This window comes from Vulpes vulpes, chromosome 10 (assembly GCF_048418805.1).
Source record: "Vulpes vulpes isolate BD-2025 chromosome 10, VulVul3, whole genome shotgun sequence".
Taxonomy (NCBI): domain Eukaryota; kingdom Metazoa; phylum Chordata; class Mammalia; order Carnivora; family Canidae; genus Vulpes; species Vulpes vulpes.
In genome coordinates, this window is record NC_132789.1 from 14,442,920 (window position 1) to 14,468,754 (window position 25,835).

The window sequence follows — 25,835 nt, forward strand, 5'->3', positions numbered from 1 at the left end:
TCTCTTCACCACCAAAAGCAACCACCCTCCCTTTCCCAAAACGATGTGTCCCTGAACACCATGATATGGATACACCTTGAAATTTGTCAAACTTCAATATTTACGCATCTTTTTGCATTTATGCATCTGTATACATCTACAGCTATACATGTATATGAAATGAAGAGGCTTCATTTTATAGCAGTTAATGGTATCCATTGTTTTTACATATATTATTTAAGTAAGAATTTGAGATACCTAAAGATGGAGTTTCTAGGACAATGTGGAACATTACTGCCCTCTTGTGGCAATATCTGTGTATTACAACAAAATCAGGCCACCACCACCACACCAGCATCTCTACCACACATACAGGCATTAAACTGGCAGCCAAAAAGAGGAAAATTTCTTTCCCCACCTCAAGACAGATGCAGGGCAAAGGCCACAAAGACAAATCAGTGCCTTTCCAATTCACTAGGGCAAGGATCAGGAAAAAGCAATATTTGAATCATTTAGGGCTTTTCTCAAATAGAGACACATGGCTTGTAAAGGCCACTTTAAGAAAACTGATGGTCCAGGATCTGAAGGTACAAAACAAATCACATTTAGAGAGACTCACTGACAGCATAAAATAATTCTCTTCTTTGCTGCAGGATTCACTTGTGCATTTTAATCCTATCATTTACTCCCCCAAATACTCAATTTTCACTGAAATTTGGGGTCAGAGAAAAAAACCACAAAAGTAATAATGACATTAAAAATGGACAAAGCCTTAAGAAATGCGGACTAACAGACCAGATGCACTTCCTTCCAATAAAATGATAATAATAAACAAAAATGAAATGGATGGTGCACTGTTTTAAGGGCTTTCCCTGGGTTTGTTTGTTTGTTTGTTTGTTTTTACTATCACAAAGACCACATAAAGGAGTACTTTCTTCATCATCATCATTGGTCTGTATTTAGGACACTAAAATTCAGAGAGATTAGACCACTTGCCCAGGGTTGCACAGCAAGTAAGTCTGAACCCAGGCTGTTACTTGGGAGCCATTTCCTCCTCAGAAAGGGGACCTCTGGTGGACGCACATGGGAGCTACAGACAGAGAGCTGGAACCCCAGCTCATCCCCATCTCCGGGTTAGTGGACTCAGGATTCTAACAGACTAAGGTAAGAGCCAGAGTTGGGACACCTGCAGGCCAGGTAAATGTAAATGAGCAAAACTGCTCACTAGCAGGAGCCTACAGGATCCAAAGGGGCAGCAGAAATCAGGTCATTCACTGCCACCAGACAGGAATTCAGTTCAGTGAGTTCCCCAATTGGGCTTTTTCAAGAGAAGCCAGAGATCTGGGGTTTTTTAATGCAAACTCTTTAAGCTTTTAAATATTGGCTCAAAAAATTTGTTGCAAACACTATACCAGACAAACAAAAAATGTTTGTGCATCAGATACAAGGAAGAACAGCTTGGGAACCACCAGTTTTCAATCCCTGGCTGAAAGGATTTTGTCTCTGTATTCATCCAGCTTGATAAATAAATGGTCCCAAAAGCCTCTAAAAAGTGGATTTGCCCATGCAAATAAAATGTGCTGTCTGTAGTTTCTCGTGACCTTTCATTTTAAGGAAATTCACATGAAATTACCATTCTGGGAATGAAAGGAACATAGAATTATACGTCAGCCAGTGTGCATGCACGAGGTTGGGGTAGGGTGTGATTGAGGAATGTGTGGGCCCTTCTTCTAGCTCAGGATCAGGTGGGTTCATGCTAGCTCTCACATAGAGGTCAACGTCTGAAAAAGACAAAAGGTGGAAGACCTCTTCAAGCAAGAAGAAGGGTGCACCATGAGAAATGGCACTTGGTCCTGCAGGCAAGGGGGGCACTCCCTTGTCTGCCCAGCTCAGGGAGTCCCCAGCAACATCAAAAGGAGGAGAAAGCACAGTGCTTCCCATAGGCTCCAGAGTCCTACTGAGCTGCATTTTCCTGCCAGCCCCATGTACTCTAACAGGAGAAGTTGCTTCATCTCTGAGCCTTATATTCCTGCTCTGCACAATGGGGATAATTGTCCCCACCTCAAAAGGTCATTGCGAGCCTCAACAGTTGAGATCCTGGGTGTAGAGCCCTTAGGACAACTCCTGGCCCCAAACATTCAGTAACTAGTTTTATTTGGAAGGGCCAGACTGGTCACTGGAATCAGTGGGGACCTAGAATCCAAGAGGGTAGGAAAAAAATCTCACTATCCTTGAGATTTTAAGGATGTGGTCCACTCTCGTTACTTCCAAAGTTTTCAATGGTAAGGTGCCAGACTGTGAGCGGAACATTTTAGATGGATCTTCTCATTTTATTCTAGCTACTTCAGAAGAGGAGATAATCTTTACCCCCATTTAATGGTGGGATCCAATATGGTGGCCACTGGGCACGTTAATTAACATTAAATACAATTAAAAATCCAGCTTATCAGACACATGCATTCATCACAATTCAAGCACCCGACACCTATGTATGGCATGCTGTCCGATGCAGTAGCGTCGGACAGCATGGATATAAATTATTTCCATCATAACAGAAGTTCTGCTGGGCAGCACTGGTCTAAAAGGTAATGTGACTTGGCCAAGGTGATCGAGCTAATAAATAGGCAGAGCTGAAAGAGGATCCAACTGAAGGTAGAGCCATATTCTTAACAACCCACTTGGACAGCATCAGAGATCCTCTGTGCCTTCATCCAACACATATTTGCGTCAGGCACAGGCAAAAACCTGCTGTCGGAGGGGCTGGCTTCTGGCCAGGAAGGGGCAGGGGGGTGGGGGGCTGTCTCTGGTCACCTCCAGGACTTCCTTGCGCACATCGACGATCCGGAACCAGTGTCGAAGCTGGGGGAAGCCATCCAGCTCGGCGTTGCGCTCCTGCAGGGCCACCTTCTTTTTGCAGGACAGCTGTCGGCTGAAGTACTTTACCAGCTTGCTCTGTGGAGACACAGATGAGGACAGGCATTGCCATGGGAGAACAGGCAAGAATCTCCCCGCCCCCCACCCCCCCTCCCTGCCTGAACCCCATCCAACCCCTATTTCAAACACCAGTGTCACTGTAGGAAGGAGGGGCACACGTTGTTACCACTTTATTAGGGGGCTTCGGGGCTGCAATCATGTACATTTCCACTGCATGAGTCCTCGGACCCAATGCAATGATTCCACTTCTAGGAAATCTCCTAGAGGCGCCATCCTGTGCAAGGTGACTATAAAAGAATAGCTCTTACAGTTCTACTTGCAATGGCAAAAGATTGAAAACACCCTGAGGGTCCATGAGCAGAAGACTCACAAATGCGGGTACATGACACAAGGGAATTCTACGCAGCTATAAAATAAAATGAGGAAGTGTGCTATGTAGTCATTCAGAACAGTCTCCAAGATACGTTGATACATAAAAATAAATATTCTCCATGCATGTGGGCACTGTTTACATTTATATAGCTTTGTAAATGCAGACACTCTGGGAGGATTTCCAAAATGCTATGGAAGGGAAGAGGGGGGGGGGTGGGGAAGAGGGGTGGAAGAAACATTTTTTTGTTTTTATTTTTTCTAATTGTTAATTGAAGTATAAGCAACACGCAATATTATATTAGTGTCAAGTGTACAACATAGTGACTCAACAATTATATACATTATGCGGTGCTCTCTACGGTAAGCAGATAAGTGTAGTGACATTTGTCACCAGATAAAGTTATTACAGTAGTAATATTACTATATTACTATAGTATACTACTATAATATACTATATTATTACTATATTCCCAATGCTGTACCTTTCAGGAGAGTAAGAGGTACAAACTTCCAGTTAGAAAATAAATAAGTCACAGATATGAAAAGTACGGCAGAGAAACATTTCACTTAAATCCTTTTGTACTGGGGCACCTGGGTGGCTCAGTGGTCTGCTCAGTAGTCTGCCTTCAGCTCAGGGCGTGATCCCGGGGTCCTGGGGTCAAGTCCCACATGGGGCTCCCTGCAGGGAGCCTGCTTCTCCCCCTGCCTGTGTCTCTGCCTCTCTCTCTGTGTCTCTCATGAATAAATAAATAAAATCTTTAAAAATAAATAAATCCTTTTGTACTCTGTGAATCTTAATTCACGTGCAAATATTCACAAATTCACAAATACTTTTAGAATGAGATGGACTTGAACTCATGCTATGGAGAGATTCCATGACACAAGAAAGGAAAACTAGTTACGTGAAAACTAACATTAACAGTGAGATGATGGTAGCGGGCATCTGTTGCTTCTGTCCAGCTGATCTGCATTTCCCCTTTTGCTGAAAAGAACATTTCAATTTTCTTTGGGGGAAACTTCCTTCTTGGGATCCCAGTCCATATGGTTTTTGATAAGGCTGGTCTCACCCACCCACTCCACTTGGGCTGCAGGATGGGCACATGACCCAGGCCTGATCAAGGACAAGGATCAGGGATCCCTGGGTGGCGCAGCGGTTTGGTGCCTGCCTTTGGCCCAGGGTGCAATCCTGGAGACCCGGGATCGAATCCCACGTCGGGCTCCCGGTGCATGGAGCCTGCTTCTCCCTCTGCCTGTGTCTCTGCCTCTCTCTCCCTCTCTCTCTCTCTCTCTGTGTGACTATCATAAATAAATAAAAGTTAAAAAAAAAAAAAAGGACAAGGATCAAGGACAAGAAGTGAGCCAGACCCAGCCCCCAAGGACCCTCCCCAGCAACCCTTCCCAAGTGCTCAGAAGACAGCCCTTACTTCCCTCTAGAGTTGTTGGGGAACAAGGGGACACCATACGAGCCAGAAGCTGCCCAGGCCAGCCCTGCTGCCATATGGGAGCCCACCTGAGGCTGATTGGAAGGAATCAGAAAACTCATTTTTCAGTTAACATTCTATTCACCTTACTAATAAAATGAAAGTTGTCATTCTTCTTGATAAAGAAAGCCTAAGTTCCATTGCAATAGTGGCCTAAGTTCCATTGCAATAGTGGCACAAAAATCACATGAAGCTGATGTTCCCACACTTGTCATCCGGAATCTCAGTCTAGAGTTTTAAAATAGAAAATGTCCAAAAGAATGTTTTTTTCTCTAATTCCCTATTCTGAATGAATAGGGCCTGAACTATTAATAGAGCAGAGCTTTTTTTTTAATTTTTAAATATTTTATTTATTTGTTTGAGAGAGAGTGTGTGTGTACGCAAGAGAGAACGCAAGCAGGATGGAGGGGCAGAGGGAAAGGAAGAAGCAGACTTCCCGCTGAGCAGGGAGCCCAATGCAGGGTTCCATCCCAGGACCCAGGGGTCATGACCTGAGCAGAAGGCAGATGCTTCACGAACTGAACCACCCAGAAGCCCCAGAGCAGATCTTTCAACTAAGATACCTACAGACCTCTCCTGTCTGTCCTTTGTTTTATTTTATGACTTGCTTTAACCATTTTTTTTTGACTCAGGTACAAAAAAAACTACTTGAAAGAAATATACTTTGATGCATACACAGTCACTCTCTGAGCAATTCCTCTCTTTGCCACATAACAAAATTGTCCAGGCTCATCTTGTTCTTTCCCTGCCACGGCTCTAGAATCAGTCCTCTCACCCAGGAAGCACTGGTTCCTCTGAACGGGAAATGGTATTTAGAAGCCAAGATTCAAGTGCTTGATGTGCTTACTGAATTTGGGGTGTCATTGTTTCCAGTCCCCTCCGCGGACAGCCTGGGCAATATATGTATTATGCCTAGATTTTTTTATATGTATTGATAACCAATACTTCCAGTCACAATCCAATACCATAGGGTTTATTCTAACTTTTTTACTTCCCACATCTGTATCACTCATCTCAGTGAGAAAAACAATCTTCAATACTTTTTTTTTTTTCAGTCTACTGATTTATTAAATTTCACAATTGCACAGGGCCACTGCCCTACTTGGATGCTCTCCTCATGGGCCTCAACCCCTGCTGCACTGACTTCTTACCCTAGCACTACTGCCTGTCTTATGGAGATTTCCACATATGTCTGATTTGTACAAAGTTTTCTTACTTTTCACCTATTTACCTTAATGAATGACATTCCCCTTTTATTTCTCATACTTTCCTGAGTTCTGTTACCTCCTTTTTGAGTTTTTTGAATCCTGAGTTAAATTATTTTTTCAGATGCTGATACATGCCAGGGGATGCTCAGATCCTCTTCGCAGACACACTCCTTTCCCTGCTTTGGTTTATGAGAATGAAACTGATTTCAGGTCTGCGTGAATTGTCCAAAATGGTAGTCCACTAGGCACGTGTGGCTAACTAAGCAGTCAAAGCATGGCCAGTCTATCCACAGAATGGAATTTTAACCTTACTTAACTGAAATTTTAAAAATGGAAGCCATAGGGGTGCCTGGGTGGCAGAGCCAGTTAAGCATCCAACTCTTGGTTTTTGGCTCAGGTCATGATTTCAGGGTCATGATATCAAGCCCCCAGTTGGGGCTCACACTCAGTGTGAAGCCTGCTTGGGAATCTCTTCCTCTGCCCCTCCCACTCATACTGTCTCTCTCAAATAAATAAATCTTTAAAAAAAAATAGAAGCCATGTAAAATGTTTTTCTGTTAAACGTAACTATTACTTTGATAGAATTACACTCTACTTCAAAACTGAAATTTTAGCACCTGAATTGAGAGGTGCTCTAAGTATAAAATTCATACCCTATTTCAAAGACTTAGTAGGAAAAAGTAACATAAAGTATCCCCTTAATATTTTTACACTGATTATATGTTTAAATTATAATATTTTGAATATGCTGGATTACATAAAATATATTATTAATATGAATTTCATTTATTTCTTTGTTAATGTGGCTACTGGAAAATTTTAAATTACACATTTGGCACACATCTGTCACTTTCAATGTGTTTAATTTTTTTATTTTTTTTTTAAATATTTATTTATTTACTCATGAGAGACACAGACTGAGGGAGAGAGGCAGAGACACAAGCAGAGGGAGAAGCAGGCTCCTCACAGGGAGCCTGATGTGGGACTCAATCCCAGATCCTGGGATCACAACCTGAACCGAAGGCAGGCACCTAACTGCTGAGCCACCGAGGCGTCCTTTTTTTTTTTTTTTTTTAAGATTTTATTTATTTATTCATGAGAGACACAGAGAGAGGCAGAGCCATGAGCAGAGGGAGAAGCAGGCTCCCTGTGGGGAGCCCACTGTGGGATTCGATCCCAGGACCCCGGGATCAAGCCCTGAGCCAAAGGCAGACGCTCAACCACTGAGCCACCCAGATGTCCCACTGTCGATGTATTTCTAAAGGACAGTGCTGCTGTAGAGTTTTATCCTAAATAAATAGTTAAGAATGTTCACAAAGCTTTGCTTAAGTTGATAATAGCCAAGAAAGATCGGAAACAATCCAACTCTTCACCAAGAGGGGAAGATGTAAATACATTACAATATATCTATATGATGGTGTATCATTAAAAATAAGGTATAAAATATGTATAATATTTATAATGTACAAATAATCATAAAAATGTATACAACTATTTGTGTATATATATGCATAGAAAAGCTGTGGAAGGGTATATTACAAAATGTGAACTGCAGGGATCCCTGGGTGGCGCAGCGGTTTGGCGCCTGCCTTTGGCCCAGGGCGCGATCCTGGAGACCCAGGATCAAATCCCACGTCGGGCTCCCGGTGCAGGGGGCCTGCTTCTCCCTCTGCCTGTGTCTCTGCCTCTCTCTCTCTCTCTGTGACTATCATAAATAAATAAAAATAAAAATAAAATAAAAATAAAAATAAAATTAAAATGTGAACTGCAGTTATCTCTGATAGTAAGATTATGGGTGATTAAGATTACTAAGATTAATAATAATTACAACTAAGATTATTAAGATTATTAATGATGGTACTATTATTAAATATTCAGATTATCGATAGAGATTGTTTTTATTTGCTTCTCTACAGCAAAATTAGAAAATACAATGTATATGTATTACCTACTTATAAATGGAAAAAACGTTTAGATGAGCTTGGCAACATTTCTTTTACAAAGATACTATCCAGTGTCAAGAAGAATGGGAGACACCATTGAGAATGCCACTGGAGGGCAAAGGGATTTTAGTCTCAACATTTTAATAGTTTCACTTCTAGGACTCCACCCTAGAGACATACTTATATATACTTGTACATGGAATAAAGGCTTGCTCATTACTGCAGCACAATTAAGTTTTAAAACTTGAAAATAACGTTTAAAAAGGTACATGAACGCAGGGGCACCTGGGGGGTACAATTGGTTAAGTGTCTGACTCCTAGTTTTAGCTCAGGTAGTGATCTCAGGGTCATGAGATTGAGCACCATGTGGGGCTCTGCACTCAGTGTGGAGTCTGCTGAAGAATTTCTCTCCCTCTGTCTCTCCCCTCAGCTATTTCTCTCTCAAATAAATAAATAAACAAACAAACAAACAAACAAACTCTTTTTTAAAAAATGATAAAATAATGGGGCACCTGGATGGCTCAGCAGTTAAGCATCTGCCTTCGGCTCAGGGTGTGATCCTGGGGTTCAGGGATTGAATCCCGCATTGGGCTCCCTGCATGGAGCCTGCTTCTCCCTCTGTCTGTGTCTCTGCTTCTTTCTGTGTCTCTCATGAATAAATAAATAAAATCTTTTAAAAAATAAAAACTATGTCTTTTTAAAAAATGATAAAATAATTAAAAGGTACATTACCCAAAAAGCTAAGTATGAATGAATTATAGCACATCTATAGGATGGAATACTATATAAACTTTCAAAAATAAGGTAGACTGGGGATCCCTGGGTGGCGTAGCGATTTGGCGCCTGCCTTTGGCCCGGGGCGCGATCCTGGAGACCCGGGATCGAATCCCACATCGGGCTCCCGGTGCATGGAGCCTGCTTCTTTCTCCCTCTGCCTGTGTCTCTGCCTCTCTCTCTCTCTCTGTGTGACTATCATAAGTAAATTTAAAAAAATTTTTTTTAAAAAACAAAAACAAAAATAAGGTAGACTGATACATATTGACGGGAAAATCTCCAAGATTTTCATTTTCAGTGAAAAAGCAATCTGCAAAGACAACATACATATACTATAATTACATTTATATTTTTAAAACTCTATGTGTGTCGGGGCACCTGGCTGGCTCAGTGAAGCACAAGGCTCTTGATCTTGGGGTTGTGGGTTTGAGCCCCACATTGGGTGTAAAGATTACTTAAAAATAAAATCTTAGGGACACCTAGGTGGCTTGGCTGTTGGGTGTCTGCCTTTGACTCAGAGTGTGATCCTAGGGTCCTGGGATCGAGTCCCGTGTCGGACACCCTGCAAGGAGCCTGCTTCTCCCTCTGCCTGTGTCTCTGCCTCTCTCTTTCTCTGGGTCTCTCATGAATAAATAAATAAAATATTTAAAAAATAAAATAGGGGATCCCTGGATGGCTCAGCAGTTTGGTGCCTGCCTTCGGCCCAGGGCGTGATCTTGGAGTCCCGGGATCGAGTCCCACATCAGGCTCCTTGCATGGAACCTGCTTCTCCCTCTGCCTATGTCTCTGCCTCTCTCTCTCTCTGTGTCTCTCATGAATAAATAAATAAAATCTTTTAAAAAAATAAAAAATAAAATAAAATCTTAACAAATATATAAATAAATCTCTGTATGTCAATGATATAATTATATAGAAAAATATTGGGCAGATTACAATGAACTGCAATGGCAAACGAGCATGGGGGGAAGAGGGGCACTCACTTTTTACTGTATACGGATGCTATTTTGATGTTTATAATAAGTACATACAGCTTTGCTTTTTCGATATTTGGAAGAATTTTTTTTAAGATTTTATTTCTTTGCGAGAGAGAGAAAGTGAGAGAGCATGAGTGGAGGGGCAGGGGCAGAAGGAGAGGCAGACTCCCCGCTGAGCAGGGAACCCAATGCAGGGCTCAATCCCAGGACCCTGGGATCATGACCTGAGCCAAAGGCAGAATTTTGACTGCTTGAGCCACCCAGGTGCCCCAGAAGGATTTTTTTTTTTTTAAATTTAAGACTTAGTTTAGGCATCTTCTCTATGCTTTGCATATACCTACCTAACCTTTGGGTCACTCATTCATTCATAAAATATTTACTAAGCGCCCCCTATTCACCAGTGCACCAGGCACCTCGTTGGGCTCTGGGAATTCAATAACGAATATGATTAACCAAAAATTTGCCTTCCTTCTGATATTTCTGGTACAGAGAATCAAAGTCAGCTCTGAACTTCTGAAGATTTAGATATGAAATCTGTCTTCAGCAGTTATCACTCACTCTCTCTATCCATTTGAGGAAGCTTCAGGACAGAGGAGATCTCAGATTACAACTTTCTTCATCATGCAGAAAAGAAACTCCAGTAATTAAAAGCAAAATAGATCTCTCAGACCCTCAGATAAAGGCCATCTTTGACTGGCAGTAAGTGTGCCTAGCAAGCTTGCTTGCTTTGCACGGTTTTAAGCTGAGGGCTTCCTAGTAATTGAAAATATAGAAATGCACAATATAGTACCAGAGAAAGAGGACTATACTGTACAAATCTTGAATTTTTTTTTCATGCCAGCATGCTGGAATAAAAGGCAAGCATCAGGAAGGAGCCAGAACTTTGGACACCAGAGTCAGGCTAACTTGAGCTCCAATCGCACTGCACTCCTTAGTAGCTGAACCACCTCAAGCAAGTTTCAAAACCACCCTGACCTCAGTTTTCTCACCTGGAAACTGAAGGCTATAACAAGCATACCTACTTCACAAGATGGTGAGGAGAGTTAAAAGGGATTTTTCACACAAAGTGGTGCTGAAGAACCACTCCAAATGCCACACCAATAATGCTGATTTTGTAGCACCCAAACTCACAAGCATCTGCCACAGTTACCTCAAAGGGGCTGTGCCCCCAATTTTCTAACTCTCAGTACCAGAAAAAGTCTTTCTAATAAATTAAAATTATTCTGTTTTGGGATGTCTGGGTGGCTCAGTGGTTGAGCATCTGCCTTTGGCTCAGGTCATGATCTCGGGGTCCTGGGATCAAGTCCTGCATCAGACTCCCCATAGGGAGCATGCTTCTCCCTCTGCCTATGTCTCTACCTCTCTCTCTCTCTCTCTCTCATGAATAAATACATAAAATCTTAAAAAAATAAAATTAATCTATTTCAAAATATATGTTCTTTAAAGATCAAACATATAAAAAAAGATAAAACATATCCTTGTTTAAAATGTACATTATACTGCAAAGAAATGTACTTTTAGTTGGATTAAAATGAAAACTATCTCCCAATTCATTATTTAAATCCTGATTCTGAAATTCATAGGATTTAAATCCAACCAACTTACAGAAATTGCTTAAAAAGTAACATATGCTTACTTTATTATTAACAATATCTATAAATTTGGGATTTTTGCTTACTGGCCTTCCTCAGACTTTTTACCTAAATAAACAAAGTTTTGCTGTTTATTATTCTATGTTTACATATGCCCATGTTGGATTTCAAATATGGTAAAAGAAATAAGAATGTGTTTTCTTGACATAAATAAAAACAATATGCTTTCTTTCATTTGTTTTTTAAAGATTTTATTTATTTATTTATTTATTTATTTATTTATTTATTTATTTGATGAGAAAGAGAGCACAAGCAGGGGAAGTGGCAGAGGGAGAAGGAGAAGCAGGCTCCTGCTGAGCAGGGACCCAGATATGGGGCTCCATCCCAGGACCCCGAGATCATGACCTGAGCCAAAGGCAGACACTTAACCAACTGGGCCACCCAGGTGCCCCACAATATGGTTTCTTGACTTACAGAAACAAAGAAAGCCAGTGACATCATGTCTCCCATACCGTTATTTTTTTTAAGTTTTTATTTAGTTATCTCTATCCAACATGGGTCTCGAACTCACAACCCCAAGATCAAGAGTCACACACTCCACCGACTAAGACAGCTAGTGCCCCAGTCTCTCATACTTTTAAATATTTTTTAAAGAATTTAGTTATTTATTCATGAGAGACACAGAGACAGAGAGAGAGAGAGAGTGAGGAAGAGACACAGGCAGAGGGAGAAGCAGGCTCCATGCAGGGAGCCCGACATGGGACTCGATCCCGGGTCTCCAGGATCAGGCCCTGGGCTAAAGGCCGCTCAGCCACCCAGGCTGCCCTCTCATACTTTTAATTAAGCATTCATTGCCCCAGAAGATTGAAAAATTGGACTAAGCATTGATACCGAATGGCAGGAGCAAGGGAGCCATGTCACTACCTTGCTCAAAAACCCATTCTTAAGTAGCAGATCTCCCAAGTCTGGGTAACACTGATAACTTGAGGCATTGCATTAAGTGACAATGAGTGCCACAGTAAACATGTCCTCTCTCCAAATCTCTCTTCAGCCATCTCACCATATATCAAGGAGACAGTCTCTGTTCAGTGATGCTATCTATGTCCTTAATACCTAACACTTGCTGATCTCTATAAGAGACAGAAGGACACAGACTGACAGCCTTGGGCAGGTAACAATAGTGAGTGTGATATAATGACACTACTGTTTGTATGGTGTTTATTTTCTTGGTTGCTTCCATTTATGGCAAGTGATACTAGTTTTCTGTTACAATAGTTGAATAATGTTTTATTTTTAAATACATGTATGGGGGGATCCCTGGGCGGCTCAGCAGTTTGGTGCCTGCCTTCGGCCCAGGGCATGATCCTGGGGTCCCGGGATCAAGTCCCACGTCAGGCTCCCTGCGTGGAGCCTGCTTCTCCCTCTGCCTATGTCTCTGCCTCTCTCTCTCTGTGTCTTTCATGAATAAATAAGTAAAACCTTAAAAAAAATAAGTATATGTATGCTTTCAAAAATTGAGTTGGTTTAGGGGCACCTGGGTGGCTCAGTCAGTTAAATATCTGCCTTCAGCTGCTCAGATCATGATCCTGGGGTCCTGAGATTGAGCCCCGCATCCAGCTCCCTGCTCAGTGGAGAGCCTGCTTCTCCCTCTCCCTCTGCCCCTCTCCTCACTCGTGTTCTCTCACTCTTTTAGATAAAATATTTAAAAAAAAAAAAACTGAGTTGGTTTAAAGAACATATACAGATATGGCAAAAAGCACAATGGTGGTATCAAACTAATGAGTTTGGGAAATACTGTTCTACAGAAAAACGTTCAAACTCAGACATTATTCGGGGTTCAACTGTAGTCCATTTCTCCTTCCTTACCTCTTTCGTTTCTATGCAATTCCCTAAACACATCACCTCAAATGTTGCCCCTCCATGATTTTGCTCAGGCTCCCCCATCTAGAAGTCCTTTCTATACCCACCTGTGGGTAGATTGTAAAGATGCCCCGAATCCTTCATGCCTCCTGCCTCTGTACCCTTCACAATGTGCCCTTACAATTAACTCACAAGGAAGGCAGAGTCTGTGCCTACAACCATGCAATCAGTTGGTGAAGCTTCTTGCCTCGGCCAAAATAAAAAGGCTTTGCATGGTTCTTCTTGCTGCCTTGGATCTGCCATCTATGTAAGAATGTGTCCAGGCTAATTAGTCAACTGAAGGATGAGAGACCATGTAGAGTAAAGCCAAGTCTTCCCAGACACCCCAGACAAAACCATCTCAACTCAGACAATAGCCAATTGTTGCCTAGCTGTGAGTGAGCCCAGTCAAGATCAGAAGAGCCAGGAATCTCCAACTGACCCCCAGATGCATGGCTAACAAGCGTTTATGTTGTATGCAACTAAGATTTTGTGGTCATTTGTTACGCAGCATTATGGGGGCACATAGCTGATACACCACCCCATCAACTCATGGAAATATTTTTCTCTGAAGTCCATCTCAAATGTCACCTTCTCCAGCAAGTCCTCAGCATTTTATTTTTACATGCTCTATTATAACATTTATCACAGTTTTCCTTGCATTATCATCAGCTAATAATGAAGACACTGGATATCTCTCAAAAGGTTAAGGAGCCCTTTCTAGATTTGGAAGGATTTATCATTTGGATAAATGAAGTAAGCACAGTAGTAAAAGTACCATTATTGAGCACTTCCATGAGCCAAGCCCAGGCTAAAGGGCTAACACACATCATGTCAATATATTCACACATTCCCAGAGGCTACATGCTGTTAAGATCTACATTCTATGGATGGGGAAATTATGCACAGAGAAGTTAAGCCATTTGTTCACGATCACATAGCTAGTAAGTAGAGAGCAAAGATTCAAACCCAATCTGATTCCAAGCCCACAATATTGCAGAAAGGGTAACTTTATTTTAATGTTAATTATTTAACAAGCACGTGTATATCTTTTCCTTGTGGAAAAGTTGGACTATTTCAGATGAGGCCAAAGCCCCCTTTGCCCACTCCTACTAATGCTGGCCTTCTTCTCCCTAGACATAATGGAAGTAACAACAGAGACTAGTTTGGTGTCCATATTTCCAGACCTTTTTCTATGCCTCTATGCATGTCCGTATGTGTGTGTGTGTGTGTGTGTGTGTGTGTGTGTGTGTAAACTCCACAGCACAGTTGGATGTATAGGGTTATTTTTTTCCGCATAAATTATATCTTTACTTTTTTCACTCAGTAGCAAGCCTCGAGCATCTTTCTCTGTTAGTTCATACAGATCTAACTCATTCTTTTTAATCTTCTGCATGAGGGATTCCTTTGATCCCAGGGTCAAAAGCCCATGATGTGAGCAGTTCTGTGATGTCTGCTGGGGGCATCTTTGTCGGCTCTGATAAAGCGTTTTCAGGAATAACAGCCATGAGAGCAGCCACCATTTACTAAATACTTGCAGTGAGCCTGGCACGGTAGGACAAGTGCTTTGAATGTGTCTGTTCATTTCTAATCCATGCAACAATGTTAGCTGTGAGGCTGGTATTCTGAGCCCATTCTGTGAACAAGAAAACTGAGGTGTCAAGAGGTTAAATCACTTACCCAGATCCACAAAACTATGTAAGTTGGGGAACCACAGCATGATCCCAAAGCTCCCTCCCTTTTGCAGAATGTTGCACTATGAGTTGCTCACGGATCCTTCTCACTGAACTGGAAATCCAAAGTCAGGCGTGGACCCCTCACTCATCTTGGGAAGGCTTCCAGGTATTGTGGGAGAAGTGAGTTTCTAAATTCTAGTTCTGAGGCTTTGGCAAGTCACATTAGTTCCCTGAGCCTCTACTCTCTCATCTGTAAAATGGGCACATACCACCTTTCCTCACAGGACTGCTGAGGCATCACATGAGATACTGTCTGTGCAGAAGGCAAGCTGAGCCCTCCTCCGACATGAACATAGTGTCCTAACTATCTGTTGAAGGAATGCTTGAATTCTGGGAGATGTTTCCAGAGTCACCCAGAGACTGGACCTTATATACCTGCCCAGGACCAAGAATCAAGGGGCATCCCCACTATGATGCATTAGGAATGAGGGGTAACAGGGCAATTTACACGTTTAATGCAATCCCTATCAAAATACCATGGACTTTCTTCAGAGAGTTAGAACAAATTATTTTAAGATTTGTGTGGAATCAGAAAAGACCCCGAATAGCCAGGGGAATTTTAAAAAAGAAAACCATAGCTGGGGGCATCACAATGCCAGATTTCAGGTTGTACTACAAAGCTGTGGTCATCAAGACAGTGTGGTACTGGCACAAAAATAGACACATAGATCAATGGAACAGAATAGAGAACCCAGAAGTGGACCCTGAAATGTATGGTCATCTAATATTCGATAAAGGAGGAAAGACTATCCATTGGAAGAAAGACAGTCTCTTCAATAAATGGTGTTGGGAAAATTGGACATCCACATGCAGAAGAATGAAACTGGACCACTCTCTTTCACCATACACAAAGATAAACTCAAAATGGATGAGAGATCTAAATGTGAGACAAGAGTCCATCAAAATCCTAGAGGAGAACACAGGCAACACCCTTTTTGAACTCGGCCACAGTAACTTCTTGCAAGATACATCCACAAAGGCAAAAGAAACAAAAGCAAAAATGAACTATTGGGACTTCATCAAGATAAGAAGCTTTTGCACAGCAAAGGATACAGTCAAAAAAACTAAAAGACAACCTACAGAATGGGAGAGGATATTTGCAAATGACATATCAGATAAAGGGCTAGTTTCCAAAATCTATAAAGAACTTATTAAACTCAACACCAAAGAAACAAACAATCCAATCATGAAATGGGCAAAAGACATGAAGAGAAATCTCACAGAGGAAGACATGGACATGGCCAACATGCACATGAGAAAATGCTCCGCATCACTTGCCATCAGGGAAATACAAACCAAAACCACAATGAGATACCACCTCACACCAGTGAGAATGGGGAAAATTAACAAGGCAGGAAACAACAAATGTTGGAGAGGATGCGGAGAAAAGGGAACCCTCTTACACTGTTGGTGGGACTGTGAACTGGGGCAGCCACTCTGGAAAACTGTGTGGAGGTTCCTCAAAGAGTTAAAAATAGACCTGCCCTACGACCCAGCAATTGCACTGTTGGGGATTTACCCCAAAGATTCAGATGCAACGAAACGTCGGGACACCTGCACCCCGATGTTTCTATCAGCAATGGCCACAATAGCCAAACTGTGGAAGGAGCCTCGGTGTCCATCGAAAGATGAATGGATAAAGAAGATGTGGTTTATGTATACAATGGAATATTACTCAGCGATTAGAAACGACAAATACCCACCATTTGCTTCAACGTGGATGGAACTGGAGGGTATTATGCTGAGTGAAATAAGTCAATCGGAGAAGGACAAGCAGTGTATGTTCTCATTCATTTGGGGAATATAAATAATAGTGAAAGGGAATATAAAGGAAGGGAGAAGAAATGTTGGGAAATATCAGGAAGGGAGACAGAACATAAAGACTCCTAACTCGGGGAAACGAACTAGGGGTGGTGGAAGGGGGGAGGAGGGCGGGTGTTGGAGGGGAATGGGTGACGGGCACTGAGGTGGACACTTGACGGGATGAGCACTGGGTGTTTTTCTGTATGTTGGTAAATTGAACACCAATAAAAATTAATTAAAAAAAAAAAAAAAAAAAGGAATGAGGGGTAAGAAGCAGGCGGAGTAGGGAAGAAAGGCAGAGACGGCAATCACAGGACCGAGGCTTCCCCTGGAAGCAAAGGGGAACCAGTCACCTTTCAGGACAAGAGAACAGCTAATCTGAGCAGGGAAAAACCCAGAAACCTGCCCCAAGTGTGAGGCTGGACAAACAATACTTCCCAAGTGGAACATATCCCCTGGGAATTAGCAGTTTTCCCCCAGCGGGTCCCCAAGATTGATAGCATAGAATAATCGCAGCTGTCAGCCAACAGGGGTTCTCTCTGAGCCAAATGGTGTGATAAACACTTTTTGTGACCTGTCTATTTACTCCGCACAGTGACATTGTGATATCAATCACTGCCCCCATTTAAAGTTAAGAAAAAGTTAAATTGCATCTCTGGATTATCAGTGGGATTTATTTGCTTATTTCTGTGCATGTATATCTTCTAATTTTTCTATAAGTTTGAATTACTTATATGATCATTCATCACAAACCTCATGAAAATCTGACACTTAGCAACAATAAAGCTATGTGGGACATAGCCAAAGTCAGCCACCTCATTAAATAAGGTCTCCATTTTTCCTGCAGTTCGTTCTTAATCCATGCAACAATGCTAGCTGTGACAGTTCATATATACATCACATATATATACATATATATCTATGAAGATTACATGAAATCATGTATAAAGCCCTTAGACATATCTGATAAATACATGATACATATATCTCATATATATGATACATGCAATGTCCACCATTTCATTAAATAAGTTTATATATAAAAGTTTATAGGGACACCTGGGTGGCTCAGTGGTTGAGCATCTGCCTTTGACTCAGGTCATGATCCTGGGGTCCTGGGATCGAGTCCCCCATTGGGCTCCACATAGGGAGCCTGCTTCTCCATCTGCCTATGTCTCTGCCTGTCTCTGTGTGTCTCTCATGAATAAATAAAATCTTTAAAGAAAAAAAAGTTTACATATAACCCTATATTATGCATGTGATAATTATACCATATATAACTAAACTACATATATAACTATTATATACTGTAGGTTATACACAGTACAGGTATTCAGCTAAACATTTCATTTACCAAAAAAAAAAAAAAAAAAAAAAACATTTCATTTACCTTATTTCATTTAACCTTCATAACCCCAGAGATGTCCCCACTTTACAGATGAGGAGACTGAGAGCCATAGAGCTTTAGCAGATCTCCAAGGTAGAAGATTATTTTACATATAAGCATCCATTTTCCCCAATTCCCTGACCATAAGAATCATCTAGAGGTATCTGTTCAAATATCAACCTTCCAGGCCCATCCCCTAGGAAGCCTGATTCACCAAATCTGGGGAAGGCCCAGGAATTCATAAAAACACAAGCACCCCAATGACTCTGAGGGTCAGGCAAGCAGGAGAAACATTCATCTACTGTCTGAATTACGTAATGAAAGCAGTTTGTTTCTCTGACAAGCTAAAGCATCGGGATCCTTGGACAACAAAACGGGGGCAGAAACCCAATTCTGGAAGTCCATGTGGCTTCTGGGGCTGTGGGCTCCTGTGGGTAGTAGGCATTCACTGAGCAGCTCTAAGGGAAAGACCCTGTCCAGGGCCCTGGGAATTCAAAGAGCAGTCTGCACCGGTCCAGGCCTGAAGGGGCTCCCAGGGGGGCAGATGAGACAGATGTGCAAACACAAATCACAAGACCAGGTGAGAGGAGCCAGAACAGAGGAGCAGCCAGGCTTCAGTACAGGCACAAAGGTGCAAAATTAAGAGAACAGTCTCGTAGATAGCAATGTGCCAAGATCACAGGATACCGGTGGGAGTTCTATGTTTATTCTAGGAGAAGACCTGCCATTCATTCATTTACTGAGTGTGTGTCTTAAGGGGCTTTCTAAATACCAAGAGGGAGGGATACAAAATCAATGACCCATCCTCCCTGCCCCAGGGCAGGGCTGTTCAGCTATTCTAGGTGTGGCCTGAAGACGCCTGCTCTGAAGGCTATGAAGGCCAGCCTCCTTCAGATAAGCACAGAAATTGAGAGCATTCCATTACTTTGATAGCGATTTGACAGAGTGCTTTTCTGTTCTTAAATCCAATGTCTTCAAAGTGAGGCTTGTATTTTGTTTGGATATTTCAGTCCCCTTCATTTTTCTACAAAATCATTTTATCATATTTTACCAAAGCATTGGCTACAGAGTACTGGGAGAACAGAAAAGCTGATTCTTCACCCCCAGGGGGTGTGAGAGTCACTGTCCTCCACACTCAGGGAATTGATGAAGCTGAATCCCCCTACATGACTAAATACATTACCCTGCACAAGGGCTTCAGGGATACAGCCTTAGGAGAGCACCACGGCAATGCTGAAGTGGGTGTTCAATTGTTATTGCCATGTTACAGACAGGGGACTAAGACTCTGGCCATTGGAATCCTGCCCGAGCTCATACAACAAAAGCAACACCCGATCAGGATTCAAACTCAGGCTCTGATTACCAGTCACGGGCCCTCTTCCCAATAGTCCTCTGCTTCTGCAGAGAGGCCTAGAGATCAAGGTTGAGAAGCACAGTTGCAAATGGGTCTTTGTGTGTCCTCACCCTGCCAGGTGTCCTAATTTATTTTTAGGTCACCCTCAATTCAAGTCAATGCAGAGCTGAACGGCCCAAGATCCAAAAGTGCCACCTTCAAGTAAAGAAACACAGGACTCCTGGAAAGAGCACATCCATGCTGAGCCCACCACCTGCCCTCGCCCTGCACGGGTGCAAAACAAGGTCTCCGGACCTGGATGGAGTCCGAAGGATCCCCTGGAGTCCTGACAGAGAAAGGCACCCAGAAGTGTAGTTCTCCAACTCCACACCAGGGGGCAGCCTGGCACTTTCCACCGCAGACTGGAAAAAAAATTTTTTTTTCAGACCCTCCTGGATCTGAGCATCCTCAGTGCTTTATTACTGTACTCCGTATTAGCATGATGGTAAATTTAGCAGCATAAACAACAAGAAAAAAATGTTTAAAGTCAAGACATGTGACAGAACTATAAATAATCCTGTCTGAAATCTTTAATGTGTAATGGGGAACTTTGCACTTAGAATCTACACCAAGGTAAACCCTGGGACTGACCCATGGTTGAGCTCCTGGGGTTCAGTTTGCTGAGCCCCAAACCAGCACTGCTTGGATGCTATCTTGTTTTGTTTAATTTTTTTTAAAGTTATCTCTACATCCAGCATGGGGCTCGAACTCACGACCCCAAGATTAAGAGTCACGCGCTCTTCTGACTGAGCTGGCCAGGTTCCCCTTAGGTGCTATTTAAAACAAAAACAAAAACAAAAACAAAACAAAAACCTAAAGCAGAGTGTGTGAAAGCTGGAAGGGAGACTGAGCATCTTCTATGTGATCTTTCACAAATCACCTCTGCTGTAAGTCTCACGGCAATGCCAAGGGGAGGGTCTCATCTCCCACGGATTTTACACATGGAGGAACTGAGGCTCAGAAATGTGGCGTAACTGGCCTGAAAATCTGACGGATGAAGAGGCGGACTCCACAGCGCTGTCCCTCTCAGGGCTGCCTGTCAGCAAACACCCTACTCTTGCTGCCTTGGGGCTGGCAGGCACCGGCTAGCAGCAGACAGCTGGAAGCCGCGAACCCACGGGGGGGGGGGGGGGGGGGGGGGGGGGGGCGCGCCCCACGATTCTCCCCATTGCCCAGAGCTGTCTCCTCCACTACAGGCACAAATGGTACTTTCCTACCCTTCGGGCACCACCCCCCAACCACCCCCCAGTGTCACCATCACACCACCCTGCTTTTTTCCTCACTAGCACTTATCCTTAGCCCACAAATGAGCCTGTTGATTGGTTTCCATGGTTACGCCCCCATCAGCACCATCTCTCTCACACACACACACACACACACACACACACACCCATCAGAATGCCAGCTCAAAAGAGCACCACAGGCTTTGCCCCCAGCTTGCAGAGCGGTGCCTGGCACACAGTCAGTACTCAGGACATTTTTCTTGGTGGTTCATGCGGGCGTGGGGTGGGGAGGGCCAGGCCTCTCCCAGGAAGTCCCAACCCCTTTTCCAGTGGGAGCGAAGCTCGTCCAGCAGCGGGGCCCTGGCTCTGCGGCCAAGGCTCTGCGTTCCCGGCTGCGTGGCGGGGGCCCAGCCAGCAGCCCGACGCCTTCCCGCGGTTGCCAGGGCAACCATTGTCATAACATCCCTGGTGCTCCACGGGGCCAGCTGACGGGGGAGAGAATTATTTGACTCGCTAACGTCTCAAGTAACCAGCTGATTTGCATCCGTAGGCAAATTCCCTGCTGAGGGCTGGAGGCCTGGGAGATGCACCTTCCTCCTCTCTGCCCTCCCTCCCCAGATCCATCTGGGCGGTGTCCCTCTGGCCAAAGCAGGTGGGACCCACCAGTCTGGGCTGTCCTCCACGGATGCCAGAAAATGCCCACTGCACACCACTTGGGAGTAAGGCCTCGATGTTGCTAGTGGCTTTTCTTTACATCACTATTGCTAATGAATATTACAAACAATGGGGGGGGGGGGTTCATTGATTTAATGAGCACTTACTAGATGCCAGGCCCACTGGTAACTTTCTCACATAGTCATCATTATAATTTTAATATTTATGCTGTAACAAAACATGCTAGAATACAGTAGTATGTCTATATACTGTATATGTTCATATGTAAATCATAGGTAGGAATTTATAGGCATATAATACATAACTAGAAATATAAGATTATTTATATTATATAGCATGTAGTATATATTCCTAATGATAAAACCGACATTTGTTGATACTTCTTATATGACAGCCTGCGTCTACCATTTTACTACACAATTAGGTTAATAACGATGCTGTCATCAATACACTAATATAGAATATTATAGTCATAAACCTTATCAGAGCTAAGTTTTACTAAGCACTTACTACATGCCAGGCATTGTGATAAGTGCTTCATTAATATTTTACTGCATACACACACGGAAGGCTAAGAGTCCAATTATGCCCATTGTAAAGATGAGAAACTGAAGGCACAGAATAACAACCTGCCTGAAAGTCATATGGAAAGCAAGCAGGGCTCGAAGTCGCCCCCAATTCTTTCCTTCCATACCACACTTTAAAGTGGTCCAACTTAGCCTGCAGCAGAATCCCCTCAGGACAGTGTTAAAAATACACAGGCTGAGCCCCTGCTTCCCCCAACCCACACATGCAGAATCAAATACTCTCGGGGCCAGGGGGCTTCTCGTTTCTTTTAAACAAGGTCCCCAGATAGTTCTGACAAAGGCAAAAAGTCCAGAACCACCGCCTTTCGGTTTTTTTATCACTCATTACCAGTGCAGTGCCAATTAGGTGATCTGATTAAATTAATGAGTCTTGAGGGGCTGAAATTCCAGAGAGGGCAGTTTCAAGCGATGTATGTAGAACCAACAATCCTAAAAAGGAGAAGAAGGAGCAGGAGAAAAATAAGATGCAGGGTCCCCTAAGGCAAACTTCAGTTGGCCACAGGTGTAACCACTCCCAGCCTTTTTGGAATAAGGAGGGCCTGCATGAAGAGTAATGAATAATAACACGTGTTTTGTCCAGGGCTGATTTTAGGGGCACAAGGCCTAAGTCACCTTCTGCCCACCTCCCTGATCCCCTCCTTAATTATTCACCAGGGACCAAGCTGTGCAGAGAAATATAAGCTCATAGGGTGGGGGTCCATCCTTTGCACCTGCATTTTGAACCATGAGACCTCCTGGCAAGTAACAAAGATAGATGGAAAAGAAAGAAGGAAGGAAGGAGGGAGGGAGGGACAGGTATTCCACTAGAGGAAGCAGAGCTGGGGAGGAATTAGGCAAAAATTCTGGGATGCCATGACTATGGTCCCTGGACAGCTGGGGGGGACAAAGCTAGATGCAATTAGTAGCCAAAAACATCTGTGGAGGGTCTGCCCTAAGCAATATGTTGCCTTATTATCCACTGCCTCCATTATAGGTAAAGTAGAACTAAGATCCCAGAAATAAAGACTAGATGCATCAGGGGAAAAAACAAAAAACACACAGGCACTAAAAGTAAAGTCTCTTTGGGAGGGGGCACTTCTTCACATTGACCCTGGAAGCCTGTTCTGTCCATAGCCACTCAGCACATGTGGCTATGTACAGAGAAATTAAAATGGACTAAAATTACATAAATATTTCACAGAGAGAATAAACAAGGATAGGGCATCTTATGGGCACCACTGACCAAAAATCCCGAAAATGAGAAAAAAAAATCCAGAAAGCATCCCTAATGATCATCATGGGATGTAGGCAATTAGAGAATTCAACTCCCAAAAAATGTCATGAGAATTTGAGCCGAGAATTATGTGAGACAAGCTAGTGTCCAGAATGGTTTAGCACCTTTAAGTCCTGGGAAAATCTAGGATGAATAATAGACATATTTAAGATAATTAAATCCATAGTATTAATATTTGAATTGAAAAGTCCATGCCGGGGCACCCGAGTGGCTCAGTCTGTTAAGTATCTGCCTTCAGCTCAGATCATGATCCCCGGGTCCTGGAATCATGCCCCGCATCGAGGAGCCTGCTTCTCCCTCTGCTTCTCCTTCTGTGTGTGCGTGCGCTCTCTCTCTCTCTCTCTCTCTCTCTCTCTCTCTCTCTCTCTTTCTGTCTCAAATAAATAAATCTTTAGAAAATAAAATAAAAAGAGTCCATACCTTTGGAGTATTTATTTTCTATTCTCTTAAGGTTTTAAATAATTTGGCCATTTAGAGCAAGAATTCACTTTTCTGGTTTGAAACGTGTAACTGAATAATTTAGCCATGAATTTGACATTGAAATTGTATACAATTTCTGTACATTATTAGGAAGGGCTTAAGGCCCAGCATATTTGTAAGTCTGATTTTTTTTAGATTTCTATGTGCTGTGTAAACAGGTGGCAAGGCTTGCCTGTCAATAATTAGAGCAGTTTTTTTTTAATTCCTGTATATCAAATTTATAAATAGTTTGTTTGGCAATGTTTAATTCACTACAGTTGTCGGTGGAAGCAAAGATGATGCAAAATCCCCCCTAGATGTGATTGCTGGAATTTGCTAGACTCGCAGGAACAGAATAATACTGTATATACACTGGATTAAAAGTACAAGGAAAAGGGTGCCTGGATGGTTCAGTCGGTTGAGCGAGCAGCTCTTGGTTTAGGCTCAGGTCATGATCTCAGGATCTTGGGGTTCTGTGTTCAGTGCAGAGTCTGCTGGAGATTATCTCCCTCTGCTCCTCCCCTGTTCACACACATTCTCTCTCACACACTCTGTCTCTATAAGAAAAATAAATGGGGATGCCTGGGTGGCTCAGTGGTTGAGCATCTGCCTTTAGCTCAGGGTGTGATCCCAGGGTCCTGGGATTGAGTCCTGCATCGGGCTCCCCACAGGGAGCCTGCTTCTCCCTCTGCCTATGTCTCTGCCTCTGTGTATCTCTCATGAATAAATATTTTAAAAGACAAAGTAAAAATAAATAAAATCTTTTAAAAATATATTATCTAAAGAGCATAAGGAAAATAAGGGTATGGAACTTTTCCGTAAAGGGTATGGATTTAATAAATTAAATATTAATTTTAAAACCAAAGAAGAGTTACATAAAAGTGAACATTCAGTTCTTCAGTTGCACCAACCACATTTCAAGCAGTCAGTAGCCACATTTGACCAGTGGCTGTTGTGTCGACCCCACAGATACAGAATACATTCACCATCTCAAGGGGGGGGGGGGGGTCCTCTAAACCACACATGCAATTGTAGCAGATCTCTTAGGAAATGAACACCCCAAAGCCCTTTACCCTAAAGGTACAATATTACTCTCTCCAAGATTTGCAGATTGTCTCAATGGAAAACGCAAGCTCCTGAATGACAGGAGGCATAGGTCTACACAGAGCAGATCTGAGTGGGAGAGGTAGAGAACAGAGCAGGGAATCCTGGCCGTGAGATTTACCCCAGAACAAAGAGAATCCATAAAATCCTTTAGGAGGAAGCACAGAGGCTATAAACATATCCACTAACCCCTCTCCATTTTATTTTGTAAGGATTTTTGCCAAATTCTCAGTATTACTGTCATCTTGACCCTTGCCCAATACTGAGCAGCTTGGGATGGGAAATCAGGTAGTGGTTTAAGTGATTTTGATTTTTTTTTCCCCAATTAGTGAATTTCACATATACACAGGAAAAAAAATCTGACCCCAAAATACAGCTGGAAATTTTCAAGTTAGCTGGAAAATGGTCCAGCCAAGATGAACCATACAACATCACTATGTCTTTTGAATGCACAGGTGATGAAAGCCTAAAATCAAAGGCAGAAAGTCCGGCATTCGACTCCCTGCTGTGCAATTAAGTTGCTGTGGGACCTCTCACAGACTCATTTTTCTCTCCATTAAATGAGAGGTTAAAAAATAGTTGCTCTCCCAGAGTGACTCCAAGTTCAAAAATCCCAGGATTATTCCTATAGGTGACACCAATGGGGGGAAGGGCAAAAGTATCCTTTGTAGGTTTACACTAGTCTCAGCTTTGCTGGGCAAGGAAAAGCATTTTTGTGTGTCTCTGTGCTGTGCTGGGGACCTTGGCAACAGTGTTCAGAAAAGAACACTTGCCAGGCAGGTGGGGCTCGGGGTTGGGGGTGTGAGCCTTCTGGTTTTGCATTGCAACCAAACAAAGCTCCAGGCAGGGCGACTCTGGCACACATGGCTACCATGGGATCAGCAAAGTGAAATGATGGAGCAAAAAGAGCTCCAAGCTGGGAGTTGTTCAGATGACCATGTTCCCGTCTCTCTCCTGAACAAGCTGATCAGAACCACGCTCAGCAAATCACTGAAGCCAGGGCTGTCCTGTAGAACTTTCTGTGATAGTGGTGATGTTC

General features: G+C 42.9%; 1 protein-coding gene across 2 annotated transcripts in view; it reads right to left on the minus strand.

The window, feature by feature from the left end:
* The window catches only part of KSR2 (kinase suppressor of ras 2), a 408,105-nt gene that overhangs the window by 314,213 nt on the left and 68,057 nt on the right, over positions 1–25,835 (minus strand). For both annotated transcript variants that reach the window (XM_072722940.1, XM_072722941.1), the window contains exon 2: positions 2,791–2,931. In XM_072722940.1, coding sequence (XP_072579041.1) covers positions 2,791–2,931 — 141 coding nt within the window. The remainder of the gene's footprint in view (positions 1–2,790; positions 2,932–25,835) is intronic.